The sequence below is a fragment of the Coptis chinensis genome, chromosome 1 (genome assembly GCF_015680905.1).
Source record: "Coptis chinensis isolate HL-2020 chromosome 1, ASM1568090v1, whole genome shotgun sequence".
NCBI classification, from domain to species: domain Eukaryota; kingdom Viridiplantae; phylum Streptophyta; class Magnoliopsida; order Ranunculales; family Ranunculaceae; genus Coptis; species Coptis chinensis.
In genome coordinates, this window is record NC_141456.1 from 6,058,320 (window position 1) to 6,084,030 (window position 25,711).

Consider the following 25,711-nt stretch of genomic DNA (forward strand, 5'->3'; position numbering starts at 1 on the left):
AACTGGCGCTATAAATAGGTAAACTTATACCGATAGCATTGGTGGGTTAGCGTTTTGACGCACCATTGGATTAGATTTTTCGTGATATTTAGTGTTTTGCCACACTATTGGACTTAGCCTTAAACATTGGGAGACATCCATAAACATTGGGGCAATTCTTTGGGCTTCCCAGTTACGTATACACCCATTAAGTTTGCATCCGGCCCAATAGTGAACCATGTACTAGTGGGCCGGACTGGGTCGGTCCGCCGCTAAAAAACAGAACTAAATTAAAACCGTTAAAACCGTTATCTCTTCTTCACTCCTTCATTGTTTCTCAATATCTATGAATCTTCTCAAACTTACCCCTCACTGTCTCAACAATTACAAGCTTACCACTCTTCATTCCCTTCTCTCTTCACCCAGAACCCCAAACTCATCTCTCTTTCACCATGCCATCTCTTTATCCACTTCTTCTTTCTCAATATCAGTCTCTAAGTTCAATTTCCATAACCATAGAACCAATGTTAGTAAGAGTGAAGGTTCAATGTGGGGTAGTGAAGTAGAAAGTATTGATCTTTTGAGAGACTATGAAGACTTAGCTACTGATGGACCTGTTTACAAGAAGACTCTAAGGTTGGTTGAGTGTTCCATGTTTGCTGCTGTCTCTGGACTTGCTTATTTTTAAGCAATTCTCTTTCTATTGAGGTTAGTCTCAAATTTTTTCTTCTTTGTTTTAATAAGTGTTGTAGAATTTTGTTTAGGAGAATTTTACTATACAGTCTATTATTACTCAATTGGTATGAGTTGATATTGAAGTGTAAATGAATGGCAAGTTGTTGGAAGTTTATTAGAAAGATAGGGTATACTGTTTTTGTTCCAAGTTAGAGGTATAACAGCATTAGGACAAAATGATAATCAGAATTTTGATGGCTGATAATAGGCATATGTCGATGGACACTACAGGGTTGGAAAATTGGCCTGTTGTCATACCGACACTGGAAGTAACCATAGTTTAACTTAGTTATTGTAATTCAAGTTTAGGGCAAAGAGAATTATTTACTCATAATGCTAAATGCATGATCTCTTCTGGTTTCATAATGGTTCAGTAACCATAGTTTAACTTAGTTATATCATCTTTCTCAATGAAGGAAATAGTGGCTTTATTAATATGTGGTATCCAGAGTGTTAGACACGAACTAGTGTTGGAATCGACTTGGGTATGGAGGGTAAGATTCAGCGTGTACTAGATTTCACTAGCATGAAAACAAAGGTTATTTCAGAAGAAAACGATAATATGTGATAGAAGCTGATGATTATCTATCTTGGAATTAAGAAAAGAAAATAATGAAATACGCACCCAAGTCATAATGCAGATGTGGCTTGGACAAGTGCGTCACCCTTATGAAAGAATGCATTGAACCATATCTATCCGACTACACTATGTTTTCATTGTTAATTATTATACTGAGGCAACTCTGGTTTTTTGCAGAACTATTTTGGTTGGTTCTTTGCATTTCCTATAGTTATATCCTCAATGAGATGGGGTCTAGCAGCTGGTAGAAAAACTATGGTTTGGCTCCCTCTGATCTCTTTGCTTTTACTAAACTTTTTACGATGATTTGAGGTTAGGCTGTTTTTTTTTTTTCCGTTAATCTAGGTTAAGCTGTATTTGAATGGATATTTCAGGACTGACAAAATTAGGCATAAACTCAAATAAGCCTGTCCTCCTTTTCAGGTAGCCACTGCCATGTTATTGTTTATTTTGTCTGGTCCAGTGAAAGCATCTACATATCTGGTGAGAATTCTTTGGAAATTCACTCCTGCACTTGCACTTGTTCATATTAGAGTATTCTTCACTCTTGCACTTCAAGAAATCCTTTTTATTTTTTATTTTCTGCAATAAATGATTTATTAGTGCATTACCTCTTTTCTTGAAATGTGACCTTTTTGTTGTATAATGTGAGTTGTGCATTCAAGGTAAATGGTATTCCTTCACTTGTTAAAATAACTGAATTATGTCTTATCTGTTGGTTTTATTGGACAGCTTATGCATGGATTAGTTGGTCTTTCCATGGGCTCTTCATGGAGGTATTAAACAAATATACTTTTAAATCCTCACCCTCCATACCGGATTTTCACATAGGTTCAGAAGTAATGCTTTGGCATGCAATTCCTTCTCCATCTCTTTCTTCTGTTCTTCTTTTCTCACCTTCTTCTGCCTTTTTGTTATACCTCAAAAAATCACAACCTCTATAGAATAACAACTTGGTGATTTTTGTGCTTGTTCATCTTCTCAGGTTGGGAGCTAATTGGGGTCTTTCAATTGCCATGTGCACAGCTGTATTGCCTGTTTCTAAATCCCGACTCCTCAGACCTTTTTCTGTGACATTTTTCAATTGCACATTATATATGCATTTCTGATGAGTGTAGATTTAATTCATGCAGGTTCGAGCAATGGGCGCAGTAGGGTATGTCCTAATATCATCGTTCCTAATAAGAGAAAATATACTTGCTCTGGTAAGGGATATACCTGTGAGATCTTGTTGAAACTAATCTTGTCTTTGCAACTTGGTTTCTGAATCCTTCTGTTCGTTGCAGATCACCATAAACATCCATGCTTCTCTCACTTATTTGCTCACAGCCATAGGTGTAAATGCAGTTCCATCGATGAATACAATTTATACAATATTTGGCACACTGGTATTCTTCTAGTTGTTTTATTGTTCCGATTTTACTTCTGCTGCGTTGTGCTTGGCAGAAACTAAAATGTGTCCTTCATTGAAACAGCTTTTTCTCAATTGTGGATTCTTTGTATTCTTGCTACACATACTTTATGCTGTAATTTTATCAAGGCTCGGGATGAAGGATTCTTTGACACTGCCAAGATGGCTCAAGAAAGCAATTTAATGGTGAATTGGTTGTCAGTTGGCACTGCAGTCCTAAAGTGTTCTCGGCCTTCTATTTGCTCTTATTGAGTTCGAGGAGGTTGCCGAAGACTCCACAACTACTGTGGTCACGACATTTAAGTTCACCAATATAATGGTCACAGTTTTATTTCGTGTTACTGTAATGTTCCTTATGGTAAAATCACTGGCGTGGAGCATACTTGTATATAAAATGTGTACGTTGAATCAGATCATTTTGAGGTTGTTTGTTTTTGTCACATTTTTATTGGGCAATAAGGGTCCTTTAGATTCGGAATCTGGTTTGCTTTTTTAGATTATTTTTATTTGAACTTCAAAAGCCAACCATGTCAACATCCATGTCTGAACATCCAAAGAAGAGTAGAAGACTAATGACGGTGTCAGTTTTCATGTGAACTGGGTGACTTGCATGAGGTCCATGAATCTTCATTGAAGACCATAAGCCGTGGTAATTCCCGTAGTGGGGGAACACTACCTCATAACAGACCCTTACAACCTGCAAGTAGACGTCTCATGATCTTTATCATGAGATCCAGACGAGTGATCTATCTATATCTTCTTTTGTATCACATCTTCCACTTTTGTGGCTATTGGCCACCCTCTCCATCTATCCCAAACTCGTTTGTCATTGACAAACAGTAACCAGAAGAGTACCTTGCTAAGTTGTTATAACCGACTTCTCAGTCCAATTTGTACTTCAATCTTATAAGCACTTTCAGTGCGTTGCTGCAACATTGACTTAAAAGAATTTAACCCCAAATAGAAAAATCAAATCAAATAAAAGAGTTGCAAAGTTGACATGGATCATACGAAAACAGAAATTCTTCATTCACGTTGCACTGAGTTATTATGTTTTTATGTTAGCACCATTGTTGGAAATGAACATATAGTTTATTCTTACAAATATATGAGAAAAGAAAAGGGTTCCCGGGACCATTCCTTACTGAAATTGCTCATATGTTCAGTTTAAGGAATGTTTTGATGATTCCCATCATTTCACCCCCAGGAAATCGCCCAAGGCACCCCCTTGCCGCTGCTATCTCGCTAAATTCACGGACTGAATCACCGCTAAAACCTCTGCCTGTTTTACTTATCTGCTCTTCGACCTTCAGTTCTCGTAAATCTTCATCAGGCTCCACTTTTGGAAGAGGAAAAGGCTCAAGAGAGGTCCCCATAACAATGGCCTCCCCTCCCACGGCATTCACAAAGTTTTGTAACCGGCATAGTGCAAATGGGACTGGTTCAAAGCTGTGATCTCCATATTCTACAGGAGTAGAGTGGTCTCCTGTGATGCATAATGAATATCGGAAATTTCCTGTTGACTCTGCTTCCCACAGGAGCCTGGCCAACTGTCCTATTGCTTGATCAACAGCTTCCAATCCTTTTACTTTAAAGATGCTCGCCTTATCATGACCCGCATCATCTATTGCCTATGACAACAAAATAGTACAGGTTTACACTTGTGGAGTTGAGAAAACATAACTTGTGTATGGAGAAATGAACAAAAATTTGGAAAATGGGATCTTTACCCCCAGCATTTGAGAGATACCTAAGCATTGTGACAATGAAGAAGCTAATAAAATACTGAAACTTTGTATGTTACGACCTTAATGTGGAGGAACCCAAAGTCATAGCCATCAACTCGCCCAGGTTTGTGATCTTCCTCTCCTGGCACAAAAACAAGAGGACATGGTTGGACTGGAGCTGAGAGTGCTTTAGCTATAGCAATTGCTTTGGAAGTTAGAAGGGTTCGATAGTCTCCAGTTGCACCAGGAGCTTCTAGGATATCAAGGCCAAGTGACAAACCCAAGCCTGCTATAATTTTGGTGGGAGCTACCATACAAGGCCATAACCCATGCTTCTTTTCAAATGGAGGAACCTGAGCAAATAAAAATGACTAATTAAGAGAGGCTCACACTTCGAAATTCGGTAAACCACTGCTGCAATACACAATAAAAGGGGCCAGGTAGAGTAAAGTCTTATGTGACAAACATACGAAATACTTCTGTTTCCTCAAAAAGTGTAAATATAAGAGAAAGAGAAGATATAGCATAATACACCAGAAAATTAACCTCGATACGTATACCACAACCACGTAAAAGGACAACGTTAGCAATTGTCTTCCCTTCTGCAGCACGCTTTGCATTCAACGGGTGAGAGACAAGAATTTGTGAGATTTCCTTGGATACTTCATTGACAACTGCAGCAGTATGCTTTGCTTCATCAGTATCATCCAGAGGTTCAACTTTCAAAAGTAAGCGGTTGTCCTTCAACGGATCTGTTCCTGATATATTTCCACTCAACTTTGGCCCTTTTACAACCACTCCACATCTGTGCTCTGTGGCATATCTGATGGAAAAGTGGAAAACATACGGTTTCAAACTTCAGAGCATAAACTTCTGACGAAGATTACATTCTTCAAAGATGTACGAAATAAATGTTTATCCTCTTCAAAGACAAATCAGTATAGCAATGTATCCAACATAAATAAATAATGCCCTCAAATTATCTCAAGCAACAGACTACATGCAGATATCTTTACAAAAAGAGCATAATCAATTTCAGTACTTCAATAAAAAGTAACTGCTGGTAAATCTACTTTAACTTAAAATTGTAATCAGCTCCGATTCGCCTTTAATGTTACTTCAAAATTAATTTACAAAGAATTTGCACCTGACTCTAACTTCATATCCCGGATAAGATGGCAGCTTCATTCCATCCAATGCTGCACAGAAGATAGGACCTTCTTCCTCAAAGTGCCTGTCAGCCCTTCTGCTAGTAACAATTCCAGTTTTGTCGTCCCATGTTGCAAAGTTCGACTAAAGATAGTGATAGGTCATTATATGAACATTATATGAAGAAATCAACAAAAACTTGCATTGACAAACTTGTCATAGGATTCCGGTATAGAGAAACCAAGTATGAAAAATTCACCTTCAGGCAGAAGCCAAGGGAAGAGTAAGTCATGGAATGCCCAAACCATATTAATAGAGTGAAGTCTATGCATATACATAGTACTTTCAGCACCAACAAGCTATTCAATCAATTATCCGAAACAAGCTAATTACTTAGAAGCAGTCCAGTTATTTGAATATTTAATACAAAACAACAATGCAACTTCATGCTACTTAATTATCCATAACTCTATCAAAGATATTGCTTTTTGCATATTGAATCCCAAGAATAATGTACAGAATGCTGAAATGGATAAATGGTAAGACTTGTTAAATATCACGCCTTAACGAAAATAAATTCAAGAATATTTAACAAAAGATCGCCTACAAATGAAGTTAAAGCATTTTCTACATTAGCTAAAAACTACCTTGAATGCAATATCTCCTGGGGACATTGCCAAGCCAGCACCCATCGATTCAAATGCACCTCGACCTCGATAATAGACTCTTGGATCATACCCCAATAAAGAGAGATGAGCTGTGTCACTCCCACAAGCCAACCCTGCCTCAACAGGATCCATAAGTCCATTTACTCCAGCTGAAGCAATGGCATCCAAATTGGGTGTCTTGGCAACTTGCAGAGGAGTACGATACCCAAATCTCGGTAACGACACATCGCCCAATCCATCAATCAGCACGAACGCTACTCGTTCCTTGGGCTGCTTGTATCCCATGCCTATATCTCTCTTTTCTCTTGTATAAATAGTGAATATTAAATGTATAACAAAGGTGATGGATGGTTTAAACAATTGTCTTCCACAAGTATAAACAATTGAGGGGATGGATGGTTTCTCCACTTGCCTTCTGCAAACCAGAGTTGGTTGCCTCCACTATTTTTTTTTCAGTTATACGCGAAATGTTCGATACGGTCCTTACGCAACTTTCTCACGGCCCCGGGGCTCGAAAGTTTACAGTCTAGAGCCCATTTATGTTTGGGCTTAATGGTAGCTGATAAGTCCAGCAGTCCTTTTCTTTTTCTGTTTGCAGCAGCTTCACTGAGAGACGATTTTTGATGACACACTGATTTTCATGAAAGAACGAGAGTATGAGAAATGTTTTTTTGTAAGTAGACTAGTAGAGTATTTAGAGTGTTAGTTAATATCAAAATACGACCATTTTATTTTTTATTTTTTCAGGAAAGAGTTAAAATAGTGCATTTCCTAAAACCTAATGGCAAGGTGATTATATTAGAAATTGATATTTTCGGCACAATCTAGCCATCATAGCCAACAATTGTCATTCAGTTCATCACCGCACTATTTGCTTTCACAATAAATTTTGTTAGTTCTCTTTAAACCTCACTTTAGCAGCTACACACATTAAGTGCCGACTAAAACAAATTTTTATGGGTTGATGAGACTAAAACAAATAGCTAAAGGCCCAAGTCCAACCGGTCGGTTTGTATAATTCTAATAAGTGCTTCACTCATCATTAAGGCCAAAAGGCAACCACCCTAAGGCCTCACTTAAGGAAGGCCTCAGAATCTCCTATAACTTCACAAAATCACCAAAAACTTCCTTAAAAATAGGTCTTAATTTACTCACATTATGAACCCAAAGATAGGACTCTCAAGTGAACATAATCTTCTTAAATATTTGGTTTACACTAGTATATTCCTAAAAAAAATACTTTTATTCTTTATTTCAATTAATAACTTTCACTTTGTAGAGTTTTTTATAGTTAAGGCCACGCTTTTGAGCTTCCGCTTTAGGCCACGCTTTTGAGATTCTAATCGCCAATAACAAATTTGTATGCTCTCTTTCCTTTCTTTTCCACAAGTTGGGACCTCAATAAAAAAAAAAAAAAAAAAAAAACACAATTCATAAAGGATCGCTTAATTAAAAAATTTATCATTATCAATATCAATAAAATTTCCACATAAAAAAAAAAAAAAAACAAAACAAATTAATTTTTATTTTCAATGTCAATCTTTTATAAGTCTATATTTATATATAATGTTATAATGGGACCTCAATTCTTAAAAAAAACCCAAAAAAAAAACAAAAAAAAAAAAAAACAAAAAAAACACAATTGCATGTTTATCCTAATTAAAGGACTTCATTATCAATAAAATTTCAACTTTGAAAAAATAAAAATAAAACAATGTAATTTTTTATTTTTAAGTAAAATTATCATTATCATTATATAAATTAAATATCAATAAAATTTCATTTAAAAAAAAAGTTAAAAAAAAAAAAAAACACAATTTATAAACATAAAACAAAAAAAATTATCAAAAAAAATTTCCACATAAAAAACAAATTAATTTTTTATTTTCAATGTCAATCTTTTATAAGTCTATATTTATATATAATGTTATAATGGTATGTCACTCTCAATTCTTAAACAAACGGTCAGACCTAACCCAAAAACAAAAAAAAAAACAAACAAACAAAAAACACAAATTCAAAAAGAGGACTTGTGGTGCAGCTTGTTGCATGTTTATCCTAATTATTTGTAAAACTCATTATCATTATCAATAAAATTTCAACTTTAAAAAAAATAAAAATAAAACAATGTAATTTTTTATTTTCAATGTTAATCTTTTATAAGTCTATATAATATTATACATTATGTATAATGTTATAATGTTATATATAAATAACATTATAAGTCTATATAAGACTTATATAATGTTATATATACTTATAATATTATAGGAAGTTAACAATTTGTTGAATTGTCTCTCCTGGCTTAGAGTCATCCTTAGCTGAGATTATAACTCATGATCCTCCTCCTCGAAGTAGTGATCCAGGTGATCCTCCTCTTCGAAATAGTGATCCTGGTGATCCTCCTCCAAGATATCCGTTAACTGATAATACTGGTTGGATTGTTGTACCTGAGTTAGTTGATCAAGAAGATGTCCGTGATATATTTTGCATTCCTTTTGATGAGTCTGATCGGGTTGGATTGTTCTGTGTTGGTCCGGGTTGCTCATATTATTCCTGAAAATGTGGAAATTATCCCTAACACCGAGCAGCAGCAAGAGAATGTAGAAATTATCCCTGCCCAGCAAAATGGAAATTTCTTCGGTTTGAATGGTTTTAATGCATTTCCCTGGGGTTTTAATAATTTTGGATTTAATGCATTTCCTCCTGGCTGGGGATTTAATAATTTTGGGGGGTTTGATAATATTGGGGATTTTGGGTTTCCTGTTGTTGAACCTTTGCCGGATTTCTTTGGAGCTGAAGTTGAACTTTGTCCTAATATTGGGGATTTCTTTGGAGCTGAACCTGATAAGGTACACAATTCTCTTAAGGCTTATGATCCATGCATGGTGGAAAAGTTTAACAGGCTTATGGAGACTTGCTGCTGTTTTGAGATGTGGCCTATTAAAAAATATATATATATCCTTTTGTGATGAAAAATATCTTGTTCCACAATGTTTATCTTTTGCTTATTTTATGTGTTATCTTTTGTTTTTTGTTTTATAACTTTTTTTTGTTGTTGTTTTGTCTGTGATTTGTAGAGTTCTTTCTGGAGGCTTTAGAGTCATCCTTACCTGAGATTATAACTCATGATCCTCCTCCTCGAAGTAGTGATTCCCGATGATCCTCCTCCTCAAGTAGTGATCCCGGTGATCCTCCTCCAAGTAGAGATCCCTTAACCGGATGATACTTGGTTGGATTGTTGTACTCGAAGTTGGCTAGTGAAGTTGTCCGTGATGATGTGGCGCCTTTTGATGAGTACAGGTCCTCGGGTTGGATTGTTCTTGTGTTGGCTGAAGTTGCCCATATTGTTCCTGGGTTGGTCGAAAATGTGGAAATTATCCCTGCTGTGATTTTTGGAGATGGCATAAATGAGAATGAGCAGCAGCAAGAAAATGCGGAAATTATCCCTACTGTGATTTTTGGAGAGGGCGTAAATGAGAATGAGTAGCAGCAAAATGGACTTGTGCTTGGGGGTTTAAATAACTTTGGGGATGCAAATTTCTTTGGTTTGAATGCATTACCTTTTGGGAGAGGGCGTAAATGAGAATGAGCAGCAGCAAAATGGACTTGTGCTTGGGGGTTTAAATAACTTTGGGTCTTCGGTTTGAATGGTTTAAATTTTGGAGATCATGGTTTTAATGCATTTCCTCTTAATGGCTGGGATTTCAATAATTTTGGAGGGTTTCCTAATATTGGGAATTTCAATAATTTTGAAGGGTTTACTGTTGATGAACCTCTAATATTGGGGATTTCTTTAGAGCCGAAGTTGAACATTGTTATGTTTAACATGTGGCACTTAACTTTTAGTCTCTTTAGTTGACTGAAAGACCAATTTTACTTCTTCAATTTGTAGGCACTTAATTTTTAGTCTCTTTAGTTGACTGAAAGACCAATTTTACTTCTTCAATTTGTATTGTTTGTTTGACTTGTTCCAATCTATTATCTCTGTTGGTTGACGTCATGTGGGACTCACCAATTTTGAAATGCATATGCAGTAAGAGCTCCAACGACAAAACTGGTTTTTCTCATTCCGATTCACTAGTGCTATAGAGGCAAACAATACCGCTTCAGTGAATCCACTCGAATCCCTTATAATAGTTGAAATCATAGTACAAAATATCAGGATATGAGTATTTATCGATATTCAATTTCTGGATATGTATCGTGGATATATCCCTCTCTTTGGAGATATTTGACATTGCTTCATATGTAAATATCATAGATATATCCAAAATATCATAGATATTGTAGATATTTATTGATATATCATGATACATTATTTATATTTATTTGAAATATAATGGTAAATATTAAATAAAATTGTTATATACACAAAATATCGCTAAATATCACAAAATATCTTCAAATATCACAAATATTACAAATATTATCGAAATATCACCGATATTTACAGTCGTATATATCTATAAACACATTGTGATATTTATATATCTTTTTCTGAAATCTGAATAGATATCTCTAAATATCGCGATATATCAGAATATTTTGTACTATAGTTGAAATCATGGCTGATGCGAAAAGTGAACTCCCAACTAAGAATCCTCTAGACAAATATTTACCAGTTGAAGAACTAAGTCAACTAGCAAATGCATTACACAACCATCATCAAGAACCTTGGATTATTACCATCCCCACGCATATAGTGAACCTCTTCATCAGATGTCTCAACACTTGACCCAAAAACCAAGCTAAAGCAAGTCCGCTCAAAAGAAACAACACCTTCACAAAGTAAGTTTAAACACGACTTCATGACCCACATTGTTAGCAAACAATTTTGATGACATTTCGGTGGAGGTGGCGATTCACTATTGAAGACATATATACTCCAACAACACCTTAAGACAACCATGCCGACGACTCTCTGAAGACCTTCCGGTGTACCCATACCAAAATGCCATCTTTTTTTCTTGTTCAAATAACCAGCCTAAACCTACCAAACACAAAAACCAATCTGAAGAAATATTACGATATTAGGTCTGACCCATTTCAAGTATTACTATCTATGATTCTAAAAGGATAATTTAAAGTATACCCCACATTTAAAGATCTCTTTTTGCGATACTTTTCACATTTGAAGATCATTTTCGATATCCCCACATTTTCAACTTCCATCGGTCAACAGTTAGTTGACCGAAGTCAAACTGGTAAGAAGAAAAACCCCAAAAAAAAAAAAAAAAATCAACCTAATTAAATAGTGGAGGTTACCAAAATACCCTCCACTTCGACACAACGCTATGCTACGTGAGTATGCCATCTTTTTCTTTTTCAAATAACCAAATTTAAACCTAGGGTTGGAAATGGTGCGGGATGCGACTAATTTGACCATATCCGAATCCATTTTAATAGATATGGTTTCTATGTTTGTGACTAGAATCCGACCCGAATATCCGAAAACCCAAATCATTTTAACAAAAATTATATTTTGATGCCTAACAATTAATTTATATATGAAAATCATTAAAATAGTGTATTTTTTAGTGTTTTTTAATGAATATCCAAAATCCAACCCGAATCCAGATGGATCCAAATATAGTAAAGAGTTTTGAGTGGGAATCCGACCCGAACCCGCTCCATTTCTAGCCCTGCCTAAACCTACCGAACACAAAAAACCAATCAGAAGAAATATTACGATATTAGGTCTTACCCATTGGTTAAAAAAGAATCATGTGGTACGTTGGTAGTATGATAAGTAACGAACAAACAAGAGTACTAAATACGTTATTATTTTGGTAAAAAAAAAATAAGATCAGTTACTATTTATCTTTTTACTATAAAAGAAGAAAAAGAGTTGCAACCTTTTTTCCAGTAATGGAGTCTTTGCTTGTATTACCAAAGCCAATAACAGGTTTCTCCTCAAACTTGTTAACTTCTTTAGATGAACATTTTAAGACCCAAGATGATTTATATAAAGCTTCATCTGTTTCTACACATATGAAGATAGAGTGTGGAGATTTGGATAGAAACCTCACAACTCTTCAGAAAACTCTTTCTTCACTCATTGCACAATGGGCTTCTCGTTCAAACTCTGCAAAAACTGTTCTTCATCAACTCAATATCAAGTTTCGTGACTTGGAGCTCAAGCCATCTTCAGGTTAGTATATTTTTGCTTATATTTCATATAAAGTATGCTTTTTTATTGTTATATATGTGTTTATGAAGTTTGGGTTTAATGTTAATGTATTGTGGATTGTAGATGGAAATGAGAAAGTGGGGTTGAGGAAATGTAAGAGAAGTTTGGGTGAAGAGTTGTCGATTCTAGCTAAGGACTTGCGTCGAATCGGTATGGTTCGTAGTTATGTAGAGACTACTTTGAGTCTGGAAGTACTTGTAGGAGATCTTGAAGATGCAGTTCTTTGTGTAACGAATCAAAAGGCATTGAATGGAACTGATTACAGATGGAAAAATGAGAAAATGATTTTAGCTTGTAGAGCCATGAATGATATTGAGGATGTTTTAACAAGTGTGTTGAAAAATACTTCAAAATGGTGTATGCTTTTGAAGTCAGTTGATGGTCGAGTGGATAAACCATTGGCCGTTCTCCGCTTGCAAGCACTTGCTGATCATAGAATTATTCTGAATTCTATAGGATGGCCACCACCTCTTTTAACATCTGAACTAGAAGGTGAAAATGGTTCAGAATTGCCAAACCCATTGGTTTTAATGCAAGGTGGGACAAAAGAAAGGTACTCTCAGAGCTTTCTAGCTTTATGTTCTTTGCAGCATCTGCACAACCGAGAGAAGAGGAAAAACTTTGATGTTTTAGGGCACAAGAGGGATCATAGGTATGGTCTTTGGACTATTGATGAGTTGGTATCTCCTATTGCATTGAGAACTGAGCACCATTTCTCAAAATGGCATGATCAACCCAAGTTTATTTTTGCTCTTGGGTATAAAGTCACTAGGGATCTTGTGGTTGGGATAGACGACATTTTGCAGCCTTTGATTGATAAAGCAAGGTTGGTTGGCTGTAGTGCAAAGGAAGATTGGGTACTGGCGATGAGTAAAATACTTTCTCGCATAATTTGAAGAAGAGATTTTTCTGTTCTTGTTGAGAGATACTTAAGAGAAGAATAGTAAATCAGAAACTATCTATTCATGGCTTCATCTGGTTGACCTTATTATTTCCTTCAATAACAGAATGCATAAACTTGCTGATTTAGGAACTGCACATGTAGCAGGGGAGTCGATAGGGTTTTCAAGAGAGATATCACTTCTGTCAATATTTTGTGATCAGCCAGATTGGCTCAGGATCTGGGCTAAGATAGAGCTTAAGGACGCTCTTAAGAAGCTAAGTTCGGAGTTGGAAAATCCAAAAGCCTGGATGATTAGTAACAAAGTCAAGTCATATACAGAATTGGAGCCCGAATCGTTTATCCTTACTAGTGGGGAAGACCATAATGCACCACCAATAGCAGAAGCTGTTGTGAAGATAACACAAGTAATGATTGAAAGGTGCCAGACTTTGCCAAGCTTCTTACTGCGGATCCAATTTATCAGATCATCTTCCGTGAAGATTCCTGTGGCATTTCTTTAATATTTTGCTTCAACGCTGTACAGAAACTATATACATGGCCAGTAATGCAGAGGATGATGCTTCAATGAAAATATGTGAATCAGTTAATGCTGCTAGATACTGTGAATCCATTCTGCGGGAATGGAGTGAAGATGTGAACTTCATGGAGATGAGAATGGCGGAAGATGATAGTAACAGTCAGGTACAAAGTGACCAGGATGATCATTGTTGCTTCTTTTGGGAAGAAGTGAAGTTTTTGATGAAATTAGAAACTGACTGGATCGTGGAGATAATGGCTCATCTTTTGCGACAATTTGACATTTTTTCCTGTGAATACGTTCGGAACAAGGAAAAGTGGGGTTGGAATCTAGAAGATTGTGGTGACTATACACTTTTGGGAACTGCAAACACCGAGTCCTCTGATTTTGTCGAAGCACTGGATACTTTGAGAAACCGGCTCCATCTCTTGAAGACAGGTCTAAACTCGAAAGATTTCTTGTATTTATGGAGAAGCATTGCAGATGGTCTCGACCAATTTATTTTCAGCAGCATTGTCATGGGTGGTGCAACATTTTCCAAGAGGGGGGTAAATCAGTTTTCAACTGATATGCAAGCATTGTTCCTTGTTTTCCAGCCTTTCTGTGTTAGGCCACAAGCATTTTTCCCCTGCATTAGAGATTCCCTGAAATTGTTTAAGCTGGATTTGGAGGATGCAAAGAATTTGCAGTCAGTCTTAGCCAAAGGTGACAAGAGAATGGAAGTACTGCAATCCAGTGGAGTTTCATACATATCTCCTGATCAGGCTGAAAAGATTTTGATGATTAGAAAGTTTGGACCTTGATATGCATAGAATTGCCCAATTGTGACAGTCTGATTAATATTAAACAGATACCACTGCCGCTGGAAAATGTGAGGACCTTCATTCCATGAGAATACCTTTTGCTGCAGCATTCACTTTGGTGGGCAAGTGGGTTCAACACAGTGGTAGAAATGTACAACCTCTAACAAGACTCAAAAGTGGCAAGACCTGCCTCCGAAAAATGTCGTAGATTCCTATACCGTCCAGATACTAAGCCTGCAAACAAGGCCGTGTCTTTGTCTCTTAAATACGAAAGAAAGGTATATTTTTCTCTTATTTGGTTACTAAATCAGAGTTAATTTTTGCTTATTTCCTTTTGGAACTTTGTTTATTTGTTTGCCAACTTTGTTTGTCATCTTAAAAGACGGTCTTGGATTCACTTCTTTTTACCGATTATACAATGGTTACTGTGTCAATTTCCTATGCTGTGTCCACTTGGTTTACTTGTACGCATTTGTCCTGTATTTTCAGGGTTTAGTTCGGTTTAAACCATGACTTCTAGTGGGCATTGCTAATGCATAGTTCAACTTTATTGCTTTTTCTTAAAAGAGTTGCCAAAATCCTCATAGTTTCTTCTTTATAAATAAGATTATAGCAAATTAGCACAAGCTATATCTGATTGGCAATTTGTCTATGATGTGCGGTAATATGTGTTATGCATTAGGCATGAGTTTTAGAATATACATGACAAGTACATATCAAAAGGAAAATAACCGGAGTTACATGACACATTTCACTAGTTCATAAAAGGAAAATCTGCATTTACGATTTTCCAACACCGGTAGGTAAGATTCTCTCTTTAAGAAATTATCCGCGTGTCATTTTTGTTTCCCCTTTTATATACCTTTCTATATTCTCCCGTAAGCATTTGTGGTCCTAAACCCATCTTCAGAGAAAAGGTACGCCACTCCTCTGTCTTCTTTTCTTTTCTTTCGAGGGTCTGAGTTTTTCTTCATTCCTTTTCCTCTTATTCAGTATTGCTATGTTCATTTATTCCCCTATCCAGTAATATGATAGTAAATTCTGACTTCTTTCTTTTTCTTTGTAGTTTGTCCAATGAAATTATCTTAGCTTATGTACTATTTGATGCATCAAAGTGATTTATTAATTGATTGGTATGTTTCATGAGATTATCCTGAAATAAAATTTTCTCACCGCTATGAAGGGTGTGGTTTCTGAATAACTATATCTGCGATGCTAATCTATGATTTTGTCATTGTTCTACGAGTCATTGTGGTGTGCTATTAGTTTACTGGCATGGTTGTATGTGATATGGGGACAATATTGGTCAAGTCACGATTTTTTGTCGATTTATCTGGATTTACTGATTATAATCAACTGGTACATCTTATGCAATCAAAACTGAGAACAGAATATAAGGCAAACTTTGCAAATTTGCCTTATACGCAAATTTTACTATGCAAAGAAGTTGCCTTTTATGAATTTTTCAACTTATTGTTCTCTCCGCTTTTGTCCCATTCATGCATGTCTTGGTTCTTCACTCTTAAAGTCCAAACTTTGATTCTTTGTTTTTGAACAAGCTGTATTCAAACCTCATCATAGTTGGGGTTATCTCTTTCTTGCTTGGATTTAGATTTGCTGTTCTTGAGAGTTGATTCATGGAGATTCTTGTTTCTTTTTGTTCTTTTTTTGCCATTCTTTCTGTGATCTGCTCGTCCGACTAGAATTTTCTATTTCATAAAATTTCGAGTAAAATATCACATCTTTATTAGTTTGCGTCACACTGATCCTTTGAATTTTTGAATTAATGATGTTTGCAGCACTTAATGTATTATTTTGTAGATGATTTGTATACCAATCAAATGCGGTTTGTAAGTGCCTAATAAGGGAAAGAGCATCTTTTTTTTTTTGGCATTGTTTATCAGATACTCTGTGTTTATGCTATTTTAAACAAGAAATGGTAAGCTGTTTTACTTTGATATTCTTTATATATCAATATTCCTTTTCCTCCCTTTCACTTTAACTACAACTCCCCTGCTCGTTCTGCATTAATGAAGCTTAGTCCATGCATTGTGTACATGGTTTTATACTATGATTGATGTTGTAGGCCCGGGAGAGTTTGGGTCCCTGTTTTTCAAAATGTAAAATTTAGAAATTGAGAATTCCATCTCAACCGTGAGTGTGTGTTTCCTGCTATGCTCCTGTTCGTTTCAGACTAACCTCTGATAATGGAAGTAACAAACTCAGATGACTTCAGAAAAAATATGAAAGACAAGTTGCAGGTAATTAATAGCAAACAGGATCTGTACTTGCAAACTAAGTAGGCTCTGAGTATATGCTGTCTAAATAAGTAATAATTTGAGAATGTTTACAAACAAACTATCTATGCTCAGCTCACCTGTCATATAGGTAGATACTTGCGTGTTGTGGATGAGATGTATTTGTGAAATGTGGTTTGTGGTTTGTCATATAGTGTCTTTTTTCGACTGCAATGCTTGCCACAAAAAATTTGGTCCGAAAATCTGCAATGATTTGGGGAAAATATATAAATTAAGTCGAGTTACTATCTGATCAGTCTCCCATAAAGTTGAGATTGTTGCAAATGATTCACACAAAAGTTAATTTAGTATACCAAATAGGGTTAATGCTTAGCTATTAGTACCAGACATGGCCAGAAACAAGATGAAGGGAGTCTAAGAACTTCCATACCACACAACACACTCGACTGTCCGTTTTATTTTGTTCCGAGTTCAATTTTAAACCTTCTATGTCGTGGTTTCTACTGCATATGGTTAGATGGCTGTATCCTCCAACTGAATAATAGTGCTTATTGAAGAGTAAACTGTGGTTCTTTATTACTTCTGTTTTACTAGATTAGATTCTTTGTTTATATCTATCTAGTTTCTAATTCTCTAGGGCGTTTTATGATGCAGCTGTATTTGAATTAAAGTGAGGGCTAGAAGAGATAGCTTATGGCGATTAAGGATTCCGTCCTAGCCAACCAAGACCCATGGAGAAAAGTTGACAATGCAATTGTTGAGAGCATATTGGCTCGCCTTCCTGTGGCTGACTTTTTCCGTTGTCAAGCTGTCTGTAGGAGGTGGGAATCAGTTATTTGCTCTCCTACGTTTAAGAAAGCCACCAAGGAGTTCTCCAATCGCCTTCCTTGGTTTTTTATGCTTGGGATTAAGTTCCCTTCTAATGTAGTATATGACATGGAAGTGGATAAATGGCGCCACATTTGCCTACAGATCCACTCAGATGCTGGAATACCATCAATCCCACTGGCAGCCTCAAATGGTCTTATGTGCTGCGTATCGAGAACGGGCATGCTCTTTGTTTGCAATCCATTAAATGGGTCTGCACGTAACATCGATGTGGTTTTTGGAACTGAGTGGTTTAAGGCAATAACAATGCATGCTAGAGGATCATCTTATGAAGTTTGTGAGATTTGTTGGATGGTAAATTTTTCTTTACATGATATATACTCGTCATTGTCCAATAATTGGACGGAATTTCCTTTGACAGTAATCTGCTTTGACCCTAACTATGTCGAAAGCAACAACCTCGTTGCGGGAAACATGTTGCATGCTGGAGAAATGTTGTTGCCAGCTCACAGAATTAATGTTGAGTGGGCACCTACAAGGGAAATAGAAGGTGTCACAACATTTAATAGTTCTGGAGACTTGATGGTTTACTACCTTGAGCCAAGTGGTCAACTAGTTGGTTGCAACACCAACAAGAAGATTGCAATTATTTACCCTCCTCCGGTCATTCATGGACAAGCTTGCTCTTTTGACTTGGCAGAATGCCATGGTCGTATTCTTATTTTGTTGCTGATGGAAGAGAACAGAGCAGAGACTCTTCGAGTTTGGGAGTTTCATTGCCAGGAGAAGAGGTGGAATAATATAGCAGCTATGCCCCTAGAGATGTCTCAAGGCTACAATGGCCTGAACACTGAAATTACCTGCACTGGATGTGGAGATTATATCATGGTTTGTCTGAGCTCAATGGAGTACAATTTTACTATGACCGTGGTGTTTAATATCGTGGAGAATACTTGGAAGGAGCTTCCTGCGTGTTTGGATCCTAATTGTGGACATCCGAAGAGGTTATTATCAGCCTTCTCCTTTGTCCCGAACATTGAAGATAGGGCCTAGGGGAAGTGCTTAATTGGGTATCACCTTTCAGTCTAGTTTCAGGTGTGTTAGCTTGGAGTGAGTTTAAGTGAATAAATGTGTCTGGTGTTTTTCTAAGCAACTTATAGGATTTAAGAAGCATTAGTAAGACATACTAAATTTGTATTCGTGTGTAATCTTGGGGCCATTTGTTCATTTCCATATTTGGTTGGAGCTGCAGTAAGGTTATGAAGTAATGTTGTCATTGCAAGCGTATGCAAGTATAGCAGTCATGTTATGAACTTATTCTTCATAGGTGCCCTCTGATTCCATAGGCCTACTTTTTGTAGTATGTGTTCAGTAAATTACTGCTAGAACCCTCTATTTGGATATTGCTGAGACATTGAACTAATGAATATATGAGGGTCCCTGTTTATGGCTTGAAATTGTCTGTATTTGTTATTTTGTTTTCCCCTTCTTTTGTTGTCAATTACTTTCTCCTTAATATTAATTGCTTTGGTTGCCCCTTAAGCTAAAGATCTCTTCAGCAAACTAGAAATGGTTTTGATATATATGCTGGAATGTAAAATGGTCTATGTTTGTTGCAGTGCAACGTCGGCTGATATTTGTACGTAACTAAAATTATCTGGTGATTACTCCAAACCGATCCGAGATTTTTTAAGTAATTAACTAAAAAATGCCTGGTGGGCTGTCAGGAGTCAGTACTCCATGGTGACAGTTACTTGAAGGGGGGAACACCATGTGTTCTCTGTAAGTCTGCTTTCGAATTTAAATAGCTGCTAAACTCCCTGTTGATCATAATCAATATTAATAATCTTATAATCTTATATTGAACTTAATAACGTAGGTGCCAGGCCCGGTGCGGACACTTGAACTTGCCGTAAATCAGATTAGCTTAAAGATTGCTTTGGGGGGACATCTATAATTGTTATATAAAACGAAACCATGTGAAGGTAAAAATCAGTTTTTAATCAGGTGACATGGGTTGTAACAGCATTAAAATTATCCTCAATTACACACAAAATTTGACTCCATTGACTGAATAAGTCATCGTGAACTCCATATAAACAATTTCAACTTGATCACTGCTTATGAGCGGCCCTTCAGACTCTGAGACTGTGAGACAGCACACAAAACAATGGCAAACCGTGGTTGCATCAATGGAACCTTAGATGGATCCAAGTATTCTTCACCTGTGCCGGTTATTGGCTTATATATAGCCGGAGCTTCTTTCTTTTGCGTGCTATCTATGCTCAATGATGTTGTACGTGGATTTCGTGATGAGAAGCACTGGATATCGTGTAAGTTATTCGGACTTAAATCTTTTGCTCTGAGTATGCTTCCAATTGCAGCTAAACTTCCCGTCGATCTAACGACTCCAATGCCCAGGATCAATTTGCTAAACTTAGCGGGGCTGCCTTGGTGCGCATTTGCATGGGCTTTCTCATGCCTTCTATAGGATTGAACGATGAGTCTGAATTTCTTACAAATTTATTGGCGTTGAGCATATTCGTGATAAATACAGATATACACTGGTGTTTCATGTTGCTATTGCTCATATGATGTTTAATGTTTTGGTACGTTTCTTCATATACTAAAGGTCATAAGAGATCGCAATAAAGATCTCTTAGCAAAAGGGAATAGTAGCATGTTTGAACGATTGAAACTTTGTTACTTATACGCTTATTCTTCTAGTCCACAATTTCAACTAAGCATGCACCCAACCTAATGAACCTATGCTGGCCGTTAGCACAATATGCCTTGTGTGTTCATTCCTCTTACTACTAGTTACATTTAGAACTTTTATTTTGAGGCGGCTGCATCTCTGCTCACGGATTTCTGATTATGAGTGGTCCATACCAATAATAATTGTCACCCAGATTCTCGCTGTCGTTGTAGGAACTTGGGCAATTTTGTTTAGATGGTTTACACAGTTTGTGAGATTGTAGAATCTGGCATTGATGATGCTAATGTGAGAAAAAGGAATCAAACAGTGGGTATGGGGGGAACTGTCCATAGATTGCAGAGGTTCTTTGCATCTCTATTACTCTATACAACAGGACAGTCTTGATAGTTCAATTGTTGGTCGTTAGTTCGTTACCCCATCTTTGCTAGTGCGTTACATTTTTGGTGTATACAAACACGATGAATTGGAATATTTCGATGATCTCACTCAAGAATGTGTAATCGCGGCCAGGTCTTACGTAGTACGTAAATGTTTGTTGACATGACGCATGCATGTTTTACTCAACTACCGATTGCTATATTTAAAGGTTTGAACGAGAGAGGATAACACTAGCCATGAAATCCCTCTTTAAAATCGAATCTTTGGAGGCTCAAATTCAGTGGTCGTTTCCTGCAGGATCTGATATCTCAAGCTTCATAACTAATGAAGCTGCACTTGCAAGACTTCAGGAGGTTGTTCGGTTGTTCCCAGAGGTCCTGAGTTAGAGCTCATACAAGGGGAAGAAGGGTTCTAAGGTAAAATAACAAGACGAACCTCCTGATGCACAGAACCAAATTGAGGTACATGAGGAAGACAAAATTGCTGTCAGTGATGATCTTCATCAAGGTATTGAAGATGCTAATCACAATGTTCTCATCGTTGATGCTGTTTTCAATAAGTCATGGTGGATGAAGTTTATAACCTGTGAGATGTGAGAGCTTAACAATAACAGCAATGGTGTAAGCACTGTTTATTGAATGAGAGAGTAGCAGCTCTAAATACAAGCTAGTGAAGTAAAACTAACGCCACTAAATCAGAAACTACTAAGCCACTCTTCAATGCATGACCATGACCATAACAATAGCAACTACCTAAACTCAGTCAACAACTAAACAAACTCAACGGACAACTCATAGGCTTATTCTAACTTCTTAAATCCTAACATAAGTTGTATTCATTTGTTCATGCATCCTAGCTTCCAAGTTTTAGTATGTAGAAGGATGAGAGCTAAAATGACGAAAGCACTCGCTAATTTGTAATTTGAAAGTTATTTGAGTGTCTTCCCCTGATGGTAGAATTGGCAGCGGAATGTCCATGGGACATGAAGTTCCATACGACCATAACTCAGATTCTCAGCTCCCCACAGATAGGGCCGTAGGGGGTCAGTTGCATCACAAAGGGACACTGTATATTAAGAGACCTTTTAATCCATTGTATTAATCCCTGCACCACAAAGGGGCACGATGTGCACATCAAGTTCCTTTTTTCAAGTTAACAAGGCACAGAAACACAAGAATTTCCTCCTGTATATCAAGGTGACATGCATCGTATACTCAAACTATAGATCACAGCTTCAAATGCTTGTAATTACTGATCATTTGTCGACACTGCAAAGTTTCAGCTTGCAAAACTGAGCATTACAACTGTGATATTCAAATCTAAAATAGCCTGCCTTGGGAAACACAGATAACTGACTGACCAACTTGATGAACTCTAAACTTGAAGAGCTGGACCAATATATTTTCCTGGTCGCATATAGAGACCTTCTGGTGTATCTATTTCCTTCAGCCACACATACTCTTCTTCCTTCACATTGTAATTTTCAGATTCTTTCTCCCCTGCTGTTAGTGTTACAATCGACTTAAAAAGTTAGACGTTAATACAACCTCAAGATGATGTTAGGAAAAGTGACTTTAGGCAATATTGTACTTACAGAAGCTAGAATATGGATAGTCATGGTAGTAGGTGCATTTCCTTCCAGCAGCGTCCAGGTAGGGAGGAGCAAGGATGTCAAGAACAGCACATGAACTGACAGCAGTGAAGCAATGTATATTACCCCATGCTTGGGGAATAATGCGAGGTCTCACATGGGGCTGTTAAAACTTTGTCCACAACCAACTTTGCTAATCTCACTGCATTTAGAAAGGAAACTTTCACTTAGACCAAGACCATCGATCCAATTTACAAAGCAAAATGAGCTACTGGTATGGCAGTGATTCTATCTAGCTTCCAAGAGGACCAATGGGTACATTGACACGTAGTCCCTCCAAGGGTGATGAAGCCTCTATCTTATCTCTATGGCAACAATTTCTAGGACTCCACAGTTCATACAAGCTAGTAAATCAACTTCATCTAGTTGATCACTAAAATCTAATTCAAATCGTCCTAGAAGTCTGTTAAAAACATGAGAAGAGATAAATCATTGTGTGCGTTCATGAAATGATGAATCCACTACATAGTATCACGCAACAGAACTGCACTGTCCCACAAATTTAAACAAAACATGAGTTTTGGCATGAGACTGGTGTTTCTAACAAAAAAGGGAAAACAGAAAAGAAAAGAATAAACTGTCTGAGAGTACCAGCTGAGCATTACTAGAATTTTCTCAACCCATGGCCCAAAATAGTGCAGAAAACCTCCTAGACCGAAACACCCTAAAAATCTCGTTGAAAAATGAGAGTCTTCTATCTCTCTTTTCTTTATACACATCAGCCAATTTTTTGATAGGGAAAAGAAAGATAACTACAATCTCAAGTATGTGATGGGAAATGACTACCACTATGAACCATGCCAAAATAAGTCCATACTCTTTGTTTCAAAGAATTCGTAGAAAGGAGGATACAGTCACAGGCTTGGAACTCACACGTTGTTTCGAGCACCTACAAAGTGCAAACTTATTTTCATATTCCTGATATTCTTAGAAGTTGCTTCAGATAGTTAAGCTGAAGTTTGTGTCTACCTTGAGAGCCGCTGGTCTTTTTTATGCAGGCAGGTTCAACCCAGTCATATCCTTTCACATGCATGGAACCATAAAGTATCTTGCTCAAAACAGTCATTCCTGGATGGTCATGGAGTGGAATTACTGATGAAGTTGGCAAGCAGAACATACACATCTGCATAGCATATTATTACTTGATTACCAAGTCCACAACAATTCTCATGACTTGAACAACATTTTCCTATTAAGCTACAAATTACAAGAAAATTAATCATGAAGTAGCTGAACTTGCCGTAAAACTCTCGCAGAGTCATGGATGTCCAAGTATGTAATTGGTTGAGCCCATCTAGCCATTCTGTTGAACTGGTTGAAACCAAAGAAACCATGTCCTCGATCATCGTCTAAATTATTCGCTTTAAGCCCAACATCAGCTGGACCAATAGTATCTACAGAGAATAAATCACACCCGAGCATTAATAAAAATCCTTCACCTTAATCATCTATCTAATAAGATAGTTTTTTTTTTTTCTCACTAAAAGACAAAATAACAAACAAAGGACGGTCCAGATCGAATCTAGAACCTGTGCTCTTATTTTCTCTGATACGTGTTGGCAGCTATTAACTAAATGTGCCGCAAAGTTGATCCATGAGCCGGCTGTAACGCCAACAGGTCAACAGTTCGAGTCGCTTTAACATCATTTTGTGTTTTGTTTTGTTTATTGCAACAACATAAAATTGATTAAAACAAATATTGCTATTGGGGTGAATCAAACTCGGGAACCAGTTCCCAAAGGCTAGCAGTCAAACCAGTGTGTTGAATACTCACTGATGCAAACATCTTGGAGTAAAATCATCCTATTCGTTGTCTTAGAATTTACTCATGGAGGTATTGAATGCATGCCCAAACATGATTGCAACCAGTGCCAAAGGCCTTTAATGCATAGGTGAAACGTGCCAAAGGCATGCCGGTGAGTGTCTTTAAGACACGGGGCATATTCTAGTTAACAATAGGGGGGAGGAAAAGTCGTTTTCTTTCCTTGAAATAAGAATGATAAGTGATCTTAAAACCTGTTCTTGACCATTCCCAAGACTAAATTTCTTCAAATTATAAGACAAAATGAATAAGAATCAATAAAAAAGTGAAATTTAAGTTAAAACTACAAAAGAAGAAGATAATAAAGAGTGTTAAAGAAAGAAAGAAGTGAAGGGTAATACATACTAAGAAGAAAGCAAAGTTTCTGGATTGGTTGTGCAGAAGGAGAAAGTGTTGGAGTAGTGAATGTCTTCTTGCAAAGATCGTAAAGAGCTTGAACTGGAGATATCTTCGTCATGCTAGTGTGATTTTTTTTTGTTAATCTCTCATTTTCGCTTCCAAGGCCTTCTTCACTTATTATGAGCCTTGTGTTAAAGGTGAATCTTTCGTGTCCAACCTCCAACCCAACTTCTGGCCCAATAATCAGATGATGGTTTGGATTTTGGAATGTCCCTTTACCAGGTTAGCAATTAGGAGTGATTTTTTGCTCCCAGTATTGGTTCCTCCAAGTGCTCCAAAGGAATTTTGAGCCATACGCGTCTCATCTTTTTCACAAAAAGAGGGAAATTATAACTGTCACAAAATCCTCAAAATTTCCAATTTTACTAATTTGTCTCTCATAATGAAAATAAAAAGAAGAAATAAAAAAAAATGTAAAGTGGAATAAACCAACAAACGTATTTTCTTTTTCATCTTTTTTCCCGCAAAAACGTGTTAATTACAATAATATCATCTTCTTGTTAGCTTGTTATTAATGCATCCATAGTGTTTTTCTTAGGGACAAACTAATAAAATTTGGAATTTTGAGGATTTTGTGCCAAGTGTAACTACTCTTTTTTTGTGGAAAAAATAAAATGTGTGGCTGATAATTCCCTTGGAACGCTTGGAGGAACCAAGCTGGGAGCAAAAAATCACTCAGCAATTAGTTGCAGTCATGCAGACCACCTCCAAGTGTTGTGGGCTGAAGGCATGTCAAGCGGTTCAATTTCCCAATTGGGATTGGACTCAAAACTTCAAAAGTGTCAAAACCGGATCCGTAATGCTTTCCTAATTGGGTTTGGTTTCCATTTCAAACTCCAACTATTATTTTCAAAAACTTTCCCTATATAAGTAGAAAGAAGGCCCGACGTAAATCACTTGTCGCATTACAGATTTACAGTAGACGACTCACGAGAGTATTTCAGGAGATCACGTACAGACTCTATTGTTCCTAAAAATTATTTTTATTTG

The 25,711-nt window shown here is 36.8% G+C and overlaps 3 protein-coding genes, 1 long non-coding RNA gene and 2 pseudogenes across 6 annotated transcripts; 4 read left to right on the plus strand and 2 right to left on the minus strand.

Annotated features, from left to right (window-relative positions):
* Positions 1 to 299: 299 nt before the first annotated feature.
* On the plus strand, positions 300 to 3,183 carry LOC147521651 (uncharacterized; annotated as a pseudogene). The gene is made up of 8 exons (XR_015205450.1): positions 300 to 687; positions 1,472 to 1,552; positions 1,718 to 1,777; positions 2,027 to 2,070; positions 2,280 to 2,322; positions 2,428 to 2,499; positions 2,581 to 2,682; positions 2,770 to 3,183. The product of XR_015205450.1 is annotated as an uncharacterized LOC147521651 (transcript).
* A 530-nt stretch (positions 3,184 to 3,713) lies between these two features.
* LOC147521652 (uncharacterized) lies at positions 3,714 to 6,713 on the minus strand. Its single transcript, XM_086578843.1, has 5 exons — positions 6,229 to 6,713; positions 5,580 to 5,725; positions 4,979 to 5,255; positions 4,513 to 4,785; positions 3,714 to 4,336 (listed from the first exon to the last, which is right to left on the minus strand). Exons 1-5 carry the CDS (start codon positions 6,532 to 6,534, stop codon positions 3,860 to 3,862), a joined length of 1,479 nt encoding a protein of 492 aa, XP_086434969.1. The 5' UTR covers positions 6,535 to 6,713; the 3' UTR covers positions 3,714 to 3,859.
* A 5,374-nt stretch (positions 6,714 to 12,087) lies between these two features.
* On the plus strand, positions 12,088 to 14,958 carry LOC147521653 (RINT1-like protein MAG2L). Its single transcript, XM_086578900.1, is given in 4 exon segments — positions 12,088 to 12,403; positions 12,506 to 13,382; positions 13,384 to 13,822; positions 13,824 to 14,958. Coding segments are annotated over 4 exon segments (2,442 nt in total). The 5' UTR covers positions 12,088 to 12,120; the 3' UTR covers positions 14,667 to 14,958.
* Positions 14,959 to 17,617: 2,659 nt separating this feature from the next.
* On the plus strand, positions 17,618 to 18,805 carry LOC147521654 (F-box only protein 13-like). The gene has a single exon (XM_086566096.1). It carries the CDS (start codon positions 17,618 to 17,620, stop codon positions 18,803 to 18,805), a length of 1,188 nt encoding a protein of 395 aa, XP_086422222.1.
* An 840-nt stretch (positions 18,806 to 19,645) lies between these two features.
* On the plus strand, positions 19,646 to 22,293 carry LOC147521655 (uncharacterized). Its single transcript, XR_015205522.1, has 2 exons — positions 19,646 to 20,085; positions 21,147 to 22,293. It is a non-coding gene; the product is annotated as an uncharacterized LOC147521655 (long non-coding RNA).
* On the minus strand, positions 22,061 to 25,285 carry LOC147521656 (plant cysteine oxidase 3-like; annotated as a pseudogene). Its single transcript, XR_015205516.1, has 5 exons — positions 24,668 to 25,285; positions 23,749 to 23,894; positions 23,470 to 23,623; positions 22,444 to 22,642; positions 22,061 to 22,351 (listed from the first exon to the last, which is right to left on the minus strand). The product of XR_015205516.1 is annotated as a plant cysteine oxidase 3-like (transcript).
* Between the last annotated feature and the right edge of the window lie 426 nt (positions 25,286 to 25,711).

Bases quoted from the DNA above. Each gene is read 5' to 3' on its own strand.
- LOC147521652 (XM_086578843.1), bottom strand. From the start codon at position 6,534: ATGGGATACAAGCAGCCCAAGGAACGAGTAGCGTTCGTGCTGATTGAT. The intron at 5,726-6,228 runs GTAGTTTTTAGC...CACTATCTTTAG, and splicing joins CAGGAGATATTGCATTCAAG to TCGAACTTTGCAACATGGGA. The intron at 4,337-4,512 runs GTCGTAACATAC...TTGTTGTCATAG, and splicing joins TTGGGTTCCTCCACATTAAG to GCAATAGATGATGCGGGTCA.
- LOC147521654 (XM_086566096.1), top strand. From the start codon at position 17,618: ATGGCGATTAAGGATTCCGTCCTAGCCAACCAAGACCCATGGAGAAAA.